A 10,864-nucleotide genomic window follows, 5' to 3' on the forward strand; every position below is an offset into this window, starting at 1 on the left:
ATGGAGAAAAACATAATATTAAATGATAAAATATGAGAAAAGTCTTACATTTAATAAAAATCAAAAACACGAAAGTTAAGATTACGAATTGGTATAATCTTTCTATGATATCTTGGTAACGAAGTTCCAAGTAGGTGTATTTAGATACCTAAACTCGTCTTTTATAACTTTAATTCAACGCCTGACCTATGATGGAAACATTTAACAAGACTATATTATATAGTTTCTATATTTCTTACTTTGGCAAACATATGGTTTCTATTGTATTTATATATTAATAACATGTGGTTTGGTGCATGTGGTGTAAGTCATTTCAACGTCAAATACCTGGAAGATAATTGGAGGACGAAATGCTTTATGTCCTCAATGTTTTATGTGTTTTTGGTGCATGTGATGGTGAAGACAATACGAGAGAAAAAAAAAAATCATGGTTTATGATTTTATTTTTCCTATAGTATAACACGATATATTTTTTTTCATTTTATTCACATATTCGGTGTGTAATTAATAAATCTTTTATATACTTGAATTCATGCTTAAAAATTAGTTTTTGATTAAAATTAAGAAATAACTTGTGTTTAATCCACACACTACTGTAACAACTCCTATTAACGACGACTATTGGAAGTTTATGAAGATTACTCAAAAATCGTAGTTGCTAACACCGTTATTAAAATTAGCTCGTAATAACGACGGTCTAAAAACATCATCGTCATTGTGACATTATTCCACGGTGCTTCAAAAACTGTCGTGGAAATGACTTTTTCTTCGAAGCATGATGAGATCTCCCTTCAATAACGACAATGGTCTTAGTATTAATTGTCGTGAAAGTTTCAAAATTAACGACAGTCTTGATAAGAACCATCGTTAATTTTGTTTTTTTTAAAAAGGCAGGATTGTTTTATTTCTTAACACCAACCTGGAAGTCAAAAAAAATTCAACACAATTGCAATACAAACAAACAATGCCAACATAGTTCCAATCTAGATAGTTTTAACAAAGTTACAAATAACTTATCATATAACAAAATAAGTCTAAACTTCTAAGTTTCACTAAACCTAACTTTCACTAACTCTAGATAGAAAGTATTTCGCCTAAGTTTGTTGAACATAAGTTATTACTCTTGAATCCATCGGACTTGGGTCATTGAATTTCTGCAAAAGGGTAGAAAAATTATTAGCAATACATATATAAATTAATTCAAGTTAAATTTGGTACATGAAATAGGTTAGTATATTACCTCAGCCCAACCACTTTCATAATTGCCTTGAATAATGGCTGACATCCATTGCATCACATAATAACCACACTCAAAGCTCCTAGTTTGTTTATTACATTGCACTTATAGTAATTGTATTTAATTATAAATCCATCATGTTCCTTTCTACTAAGTCTGCGTGGCAACCGTCGTGGAACAATGTTTTTGCCCATTTGTACAAATTCTACATTAAAGATCACAATCATAAATATGTATTTTTAATCACAACATTGTTTCTCAAAAATTTTGGTTCAATACGTGTTGAATATGTTTTTTTGAACCAAATTAACTCAACAAAGATTCTTTGTAAATATAAGACATAATTAGTTATAGTCCTCTAATTTATTAGTTTGATTCATTTTGATTCATTTATTATTTTTATATTCCATTTAGTCCTCTATTTTTTTAAAAATGTTCAATTTAGTCATTTTATTAAGTTAACGTTAATGTCATATCCATGTTACATGCCAATTGGTGGGATTTTCAATTTTATTTTATTTTATAATTTTATTTTTCAAAAATATAAGCAGTCATGTGTTAGATCAAGGTCGTGGCAGTGGCAAAACCACATGTTACATTATTCCCACGTGCCCGTACTTATTTTTAATTTAGTCACATATTTATAATTTTGATTCAATTTAGTGTTCATTTAATTTTAAATTGGAGGAATTTGGTTCATCGTCAATTTGAGACCAAATTAATAATTAAACTTAATTACAACTTATATATACACTTTCAAATATTTTTTTTAATAACTTATACATAAAATCACTTCACCTAAATATTCAAAATAATTTTTTTACATTTTGATTAAAAAAAATCTCTATTTAAACTTATAATTTCTTAAAAATAATAAAATTATAAAAATAAAGTGACACTTGTCATATTAAAAATATTTGTCACATTATTTGTAAATTTTAAAAGTGACATTTTTTAATATTTATAAGAAAATATAAGTTTAAATTAAATAGGTTTTTTTATCATAAAAAATGTAAAAAAAAAAATTAATTGGAATATTTAGTTGGATTGATATACTTGTACCCATGCCTATACTCGTTCTCTTATTTTTTTTATTATCAATTAATTAATTTTGATCAAATAATAAAAAATTATGGTAGAGGAAGCATAATATTATTAAATATTTAATATTAAAAGGGGTGTTATTTCTCCAATATCAAATATTTAGAAATAAATTATATTATAGTTATATACATTTCAAATTAGAATATCAAATAAAACTTCATGAGAACTAAAATATTTATTAAATCTGCAAACATTAATTAAACCTAGTTAATAAAATTTAAAAATATTTTTAAAAAAATATAGAAGGAAAATAAATATTAAAATTAGAAATTATTTTAAATATCTATTTACTTCAATTTTAAAATTGTAATAAAATTTCTTTTTTTATCTATAACTATATATAAAGGGGATTCCCTCTTTTGTGTCCACATTTCATAATTTCAACTTTATCCTTTACAATTTAATTATTTATTAAATTTTTAAAAATTAACGGTTACCTTTACGAGTTTTTATAAAACTATTTACTTATCTCTTTCTTCTTTTTTCTCCTACTATTCATCAACAGTTATTTTTTCATATTTTCTCCATACATTTCACTTTATACTTTTATTTTGTTTATTAACTTAATAACATTACAATATCATCAATTATGAAATGCATACACACAGGCGCAATAACGTCTATGTTTACGCTAGTATATATTAATAAAAGTTATATTACATCACTTGATTAGAATCACACAAAGAACAAACATTAAACTAATAATAATAAAATTTTAACACATAACTTTCATCTATTGAACTTCAATATATGTTGGATGGTGATAAAAAAGATTCATCGCGATTACATTAAATTATTATATTATAGTAAATAAAATTTATTTATACAACTATAATGATAAAATTACACGTATGATAATGAATTATTTAAACATAGATCTTTCATCTTTTGAACTTCAAAATATGTTGGATGGTGATAAAAAAGATTCATGTCTATTACATTAAATGATTATATTATAGTAAATAAAATTTATTTATACAATTATAGTGATAAAATTACATATATGATAATGAGTTAGAAAATATAAATAATTATATAAAAAATATCAAAATATTATTCTATATTATAAAAATAAACAACAAATAAAAATATTAAAAAATTTATCAAATGTGTGTCTTTGAAATAATTTGAGAGACCATTGAATGAAATCGCAAAAAAAAAAGAAAACAATTATATAAGTATGGGTTTGATAAGATAAAAAATACGTTAGAGATATAAGAAAAATTTTCAAATATCAACTTAATTGATGATTGATAGATAATGAAATTTTTTTTAGCGAAATAAAAGAATTTTTCAAATGAAACATAATAATAATAATAATAATAATAATAATAATAGAATAATAAAATAATATTTTTATATTATCTAATAAATGAAATGTTTATGTTATTGAACACTTAAATTGATAATGTTAAACATTCTAATTAATGTGAAAAGAAAACGTAAAATAAATAAAAATATTAAAAAAGAGTAAAAATATTTAAATATGAGACATAAAAAATATTCAATTGATATCATTTGAACATTATTACATACAAGTTGGGATAAGACGAGAAATACATTGGAGATGCCAATGAATTTCATGACAAACCATACAATAAAAAAAATAAAAAATATAAAGTGTGTGTATACATATATATATATATATATATATATATATATATACATATATATGGATATAATTAAGGTTACTTAATAAACAATGAGTATTTTAATAATTTAAACTGGGACGACTATTATGGCATGTATGGAGACAGGGACGGGGGAGATATGTACATTCTCATTCCCATACCCAATTGAAAAAGTTTGATATTTTCCATACCTATACCCAGACATAGTCAATGCGGGGATTCCTTGTTAAAACGAGGACGAGTTCAGGACAATACTAACAGAGTGAGTTTATTTGTCATTTCTAATTACCACATAACTTTCTATTTTTTATTTCTTCTAATTGTTTGGTTTGTTAAGAAATTTATTTGCATCTCCAATATATTTTTTATCTTGTTATAACCTTTATACATTTATGTTGATATTTGTTAATTAAATATCTTTTATGTATCATATTTGAATATTTCTATTCTTTTTTAATAATTGTATTTATTGTATATTTTTCTTTCACATGAAAATATTTAACATTGTCAATTTAATTGTTTAATAGCATAAACTTTTCATTTATCAGGTAATATAAAAAATGTATTTTTTCCTCTATTATTATTATTTTTTCTTTCATTTGAAGAACTCTTTCGTTTTGCTAAAACAATTTTCGTTATTTCTCAACCATTAACTATGTTGATATTTGAAAAGTTTTCTTAAATCTTTTTGGCATTTTTTCTCTTATCATACCTTTAAATTATACATTTGTTTTTCTTTGTTCGATTTCATTTAATAGTCTCTCATATTGTTTCTAAGACACACATTTGATAATTTTTTAATATTTTTATTTGTTGTTTATTTTTATAATGTAGAATACCACTTTGATATATTGTATATAATTATTTTTTATTTTCTAACTCATTATCAATCATACTGTAATTTTGTCACTATAATTGTATAAATAAATTTTATTTACTATAATATAAAAATTTAACGTAATTGCTATGAATTTTTTTTATCACCATCCAACCTATATTGAAATTCCAAATATACAATGTCTATGTTAAAATTTTATTATTATTAGTTTAATGTTTGTTCTTTGCGTGATTTTGATCAAGTGATGTATTATAATTTTTATTTATGTCTAAAAAAGAAATTAATTAGAATTTAAAAAGTTGAAGTAAACAAATATTTAAAGTATATTTTAATTTAAATATTTTTTCCTTATATATATATATATATATATATATATATATATATATATATATATATTTATACATATATATATATACATAAAATTTAATGAGAACCAAAACATTTATTAAATTTGCAAACATTAATGGAATCTAGTTGATAAAATTTTAAAATAGTTTAAATATATATATATATATATATATATATATATATATTTAAACTATTTTAAAATTTTATCAACTAGATTCCATTAATGTTTGCAAATTTAATAAATGTTTTGGTTCTCATTAAATTTTATGTTGGTATTCTAATTTAAAATTTATACAATTATAATTTCTTTCTAAAGAGTTGATATCAAAGAAACAATCTTCCTCTTAATATTGAATATTTGATAATATTATATTTCCTTTATCATAATTTTTTATTATTTTATAAATTAATTAATTAATATTGAAATAGTAAAAAAACGGATACGGATATGGGTACGAGAATATACTTGTTATCCGGTGGAGATGAGGATGACAATGAGACAAAAGTTTGATACCAATTGAGTTTTTGTATGAGAATGTGAATGGATTTTTTTTATAAGAATGAGTATGGGACAATGAAACCCGTTCTCGTTCCGCTCTGTTGTCATCCCTTAGCTAGTAGGTTGGCTTGCATGGCCAAGATCACAAAACACTATATTGGGATGCTAAAAATTTATTTGTAAGTGTACAAAAATTTTAAAGATACCTAATATAGATAATATATTAAAATTAAAAAAATATTAATTTATACATACATTTAAAAATTTTGGGGTGTCAAAGAGCCCTTCATTTAGCACAAAGATCTGCTAGTGCAAATGGTTTACCCTATATTACCATCTCTAATAATTTAGATTTGTCAAACTTTTATATATATATATATATATATATATATATATATATATATATATATATATATATATATAAATAAAGCTATGTCATATTAATAAAATATGATGAATTTTTTATATGACTACTCTAGCAATTTAAAAATTGAGTGATATGAAGATTTGTTATAGTTCCAATTATATTTATTTTTCTGAAACTAAGTAAGTTGAGTTATTCCATTATATAAACAACTCGTAATAGCTCGAGTTAAATAACTTATTTTAACGGCTCTAATTTTATTACATAAACTCTTGAATAATCATAAAAAATTAATATAAAAATAGGTAAATAATTATGATTGGGCCACTTCTTGTTAAACTGGTAACAAATATTATTAAATGATAACTTAACTGTTGATCCTAACCGAGTTGTTAATACAATTACAAAACTATCTGTAATAAATATTGTTCTACATATTTTGGTGTGGAAATTTCATCATATATTTTATTTTATAGATGATAATTATTTTAATGCAGATCAAAATAGATAGTGTGAGACGAAGAAAATTCATAATAGACTCCACACTACCATACAAATAAGATGACTTGGACCAAGTCATTGCATCATCCGGAAATTCCATAGTATCTTCCCATGTGTCCCACACCCCCAATGCGCAAAACATTTATTCAAGAATTTTACATGTCAAAATCGAAGCTAATTATATTTATTTTATAACAAAGACAAGTGTGTTTTCGTCATTAAAAGATTATAGTGTAACCTAACGTGTACAAATATAATGTTTTTAAGCAATTAAAAAAAGTTAGAGTCCGTAAAAGAAAATATCAAGAAAAAAAAAAAAACTACAAAACTTCAAAAGGTTTCAGCGTGATTTCCACTACGAAGACAAAAAAAACGCTTTTCATAATAAAAACTAGGGAAAATGCCAAATAAAATTTCCTTTCCTACTTGGAATCCAAATAGGAGGTTCACGAGCTTACATTTTCCTCGGAAAAACGTTGTGACAATGGACAACACGCATTTCTCAATCTTGCACTAAATTAGCTTTTGGAAAAACAATCTTGATGAGAAAGATAAATTCGTATCAATCACAATAGACATACGAAACATGGAGGAAGCAACAGGAATCTGAAATGTTTAGTGAAGTTATTAAATTTCATGATCATTGGAGATTGCTAAGGAACCATGGAAATAAATTATTAAACTTGCATATAATAAATTAAGATTTTAGTTTAAACTATGCAACATTTGCATCTTCCTGTCTCGAATTATAAATTAAAAATCATTGTTCTATTTTACGAGTCCTTCGAAAACAAGATTGAAAACTGGAGCTGTAGTGCGAATTATTTAATTTATTTTAACCTTTGACTAATTATTATATTCTTTTAGTGGTAGTTAGTAATCATTCAAACACTTATATCTGCTCTTGCTGTTACATTGTTTTCAAATCATTTTTCCAATACTAAAACACAAATTACGCTCTTCTACACATATTTTCTCCAACTCTATCTTATCCCTTTATGTCTCAAACCAAGTCAAAATATAAAAATGCAACTAAGGTTGTTTTCCTCATAATTATTTGTCATTGGCGTGACATATAAGTCCCAAACACTTAATCAACTTTGAATCCTTCAAACTACGTAACTGATGGATGCGCTCAATTTTAGTATATTATTATTAATATAAAGAATTTTATCATCTCAATTTTTAATATGCATAATTACTAAGAAATATTAATTTTAATTGTAAACAATCGATGTTTGGACAGCAAAAAAAACATTTTAATTAAACTCATATAATACACACACGCTACATGTCATGTTCAATTATATATAATATATGCTCACAACACGGCTACACGATGTACTAAAAAATCTCCATTAACTATATATATGGAACCTATTTAGAAATAACCATATATATGCTCTGATTATTTTATTTAACTTTTATGATATATTATGTTATTTTTATTATTAAAAAAATATAGAGAGTAGAATGAGCAGCACTCTATATAAGTATCCTATTAGCGACATGTATGTCATCATCAATCCATCTCCGAAATAGATTTTCTTCCTTTACAATTCTCAATTTTTGTGACAAACAAATGGCGGAAGTTAGAACACATAAACTTGTTGAGAAATCTGATGTTGCTCCAGCATCACTTCCTAGTTCTACAACAAGAACAACCTCGTCTCTTCCCCTCTCATTCCTTGACTTACCCTTAGCTGGTCCTGTTTATGTCAAACGCCAATTCTTCTATCAGTTTCCTCACTCCACACACCATTTTTGTGAAACTACACTCCCCACTCTCAAACACTCTCTCTCTCTTATCCTTCAACACTTCTTTCCTCTAGCTGGAAATCTCCTTTGTCCTCCACCACCCCACAAGCCCTTCATTCGCTGCACTGATGATGACACTGTCCCTTTAACCATCGTTGAATCCAACGCTGATTTCAACCATCTCTCATCCCACCACCCTAAGAGTCTCCGAGAATTGGATCACCTGAATCCCGGGTTGACATTCGCAACCATGCATGACGGCACGTTCATTTTCCCACTAGTGGCATTACAAGCCACGGTGTTGCAAAACCATGGCCTTTGCATCGCCATCACGTACTGTCATGTGATGGATGGTAAGTGTTGCAATCATTTCATGAAGTCTTGGTCTTCCCTTTGTCAAAGTGGTGGAGTTGACTTGACGCTTTTGGAGAATTCACCACCGTGCTTCGATAGAAAAGTGTTGAGGGACCCCAGAGGAGGACTCGAGGACATTTTCTTGAGAGACTATTTCGAAGAGAGATCAACTTGGAAGGACAAGCTCATTGATCAAAGTCCTAAACATGGGGAGTACTGTAAGGCGACGATTGTTTTGGGGAGAGATGATATTGAGGGCTTAAAAAGATGGGTTCTGGCACAGTGGAAGAAAAATGAGGAGTTGAACTCCCCGCAATACTTGTCAAAATTTGTGGTTGTTTGTGCTCTTGTGTGGACTAGCTTGGTTAAAACAAGATGCAAAGATGATGATGACGATGAAGATGTAAAAGAAGAGTACTTTCGTTTCGCTGCAGATTGCAGAGGTCTCCTTGGTTATGGTATACCAGAAACATACTTTGGAAACTGCTTAACGCTGTGTTATGCGATGCTAAAGAGAAATGAGCTTAAGGGAGAGGATGGTTTTGTGAATGCGGTGAAGGTGATTGAAAAGACAGTGAGTGATGTAAAAAGTGAGCCTTTTAAAGATGCAGAAGATTGGAGGGCTTTGTCTGTGAAAACGTTTGTGTTGGGAACTCCGTTGCTGGTTACTGGTTCACCTAAGTTCGATGTTTACGAGACTGATTTTGGATTTGGAAGGCCAACCAAAGTTGAAATGGTACATTCCTTGAAGTGCATGTCTCTAGCCGAAAGTAGAGATGAGGAAGGAGGAGTTGAGGTTGGTTTGGTGTGTAAGAGTGCAGAGTTTGAATATTTATTTTATGTCATTGAACAAGGACTACAAACTACAAAAAATCCTCAGTGTGTTAATTACTGAGATATTTCAATAAATAAAAAAACAAAGCAAGTCTATCCAAAAGTTAATTTTGTGTTAAGTGACCATGGTTGACTTTAACTTCCTCCTGTCTAATTGTTTGAATTTCTGTTTTTGCAACTTGCTTGTTTAGTTCCAATGGGTGATTTCTAGCGTTTTCTTAGGCGTTCAATACCATATGCTAAAATAATTAGGTTCCATCGACGTAATCTTATCATATACTTGTAATTACTTAATTAGTCTTTCTATTTATTCGCCCATACGAAGGGAAGGGTAGAGAAAGATGGATTCGATACTTCTTATTAATAATTTGAAGAAATAAGATTGGTTTGTTGAATAAATATTTATTTACCTATATGAAAAAGAAAAAGGAAGAAGAGAATGTCTCAATAACAAAAACTAATAATTAATAATTATCAATAAAAAAAAGTTATTCACCCATACTTAAATTATGTTTTAATTTTAATATGAAATATTTTTATCTTTTAATTGACATGGTTGCAATAAGTCAATTAGAAAAAGAAAAAAAATGAAAATATTTTTATATTACCATGAAAAAAAATAAAATGAAAAATGTCCCACTAATATTTATTAGAATCAAAATAATTAGTTAGAGAAGATTATTCACGAAGCTAGGTTTTTGAATTCGGGAAAATATTACCACCCCTTAAGATATCCATCACAGGTATCATTATCCATTATTAAGTAAGGATAATATGGTAATAATTTTTAAATATTTTTGTTACTCTAAAAATAATTACAACAATAATTTATAAACAAGATTAATTCATGTTTTATTATGTATAAATTTTTAATTTATATTTTATTATAATTAATATTTTGTAAAATATGATATAAGAAAATTTGTATTATTTCATTTTTATATTTAGTTCAATTACGTATCTATAACTAATAGAGAATCAGAAATATGTAATTATCAATAAAAAATGTTATGTATTAATTATATTTTTTTATAAATTTGTTAAATATCAATATTTTTAACAGCCACAATTCAAATATTTTGAATTAAATTGACAAGATTTACACCCAAGTTAAACTACTTTAATATTTCTTATTTTGATTTGTTTCATTACTAAATTTTTTTATATTTTATATATATATATATTTTTTTGAAAATTTGGTATAAAGATTACTAATAAAAAAATTTCTTTTTTTTATGGTTTTAAGAGTTTAATTGAAAAATAATTTTTTCGTGAATAATTATTTCTTACCAAAAGTAATTTAGACAGTAAAAAATATTTTGTACAAAATATCTTACAAAACAATTGATTACTATTTTTTTTAAATTATTTTTTATGACAAAATTTGTAAATAACT

The 10,864-nt window shown here is 25.8% G+C and overlaps 1 protein-coding gene across 1 annotated transcript; it reads left to right on the plus strand.

Moving 5' to 3' along the window:
• The first annotated feature begins 8,011 nt into the window (after positions 1 to 8,011).
• LOC114183975 (coumaroyl-CoA:anthocyanidin 3-O-glucoside-6''-O-coumaroyltransferase 1-like) lies at positions 8,012 to 9,684 on the plus strand. Its single transcript, XM_028071194.2, has one exon. It carries the CDS (start codon positions 8,036 to 8,038, stop codon positions 9,527 to 9,529), a length of 1,494 nt encoding a protein of 497 aa, XP_027926995.2. The 5' UTR covers positions 8,012 to 8,035; the 3' UTR covers positions 9,530 to 9,684.
• The last annotated feature ends 1,180 nt before the right edge of the window (positions 9,685 to 10,864 follow it).

Source organism: Vigna unguiculata, chromosome 5, assembly GCF_037176805.1.
Source record: "Vigna unguiculata cultivar grain cowpea cultivar isolate G323 ecotype 2 chromosome 5, ASM3717680v1, whole genome shotgun sequence".
Lineage (NCBI taxonomy): Eukaryota > Viridiplantae > Streptophyta > Magnoliopsida > Fabales > Fabaceae > Vigna > Vigna unguiculata.

Bases quoted from the DNA above. Each gene is read 5' to 3' on its own strand.
- LOC114183975 (XM_028071194.2), top strand. From the start codon at position 8,036: ATGTCATCATCAATCCATCTCCGAAATAGATTTTCTTCCTTTACAATT.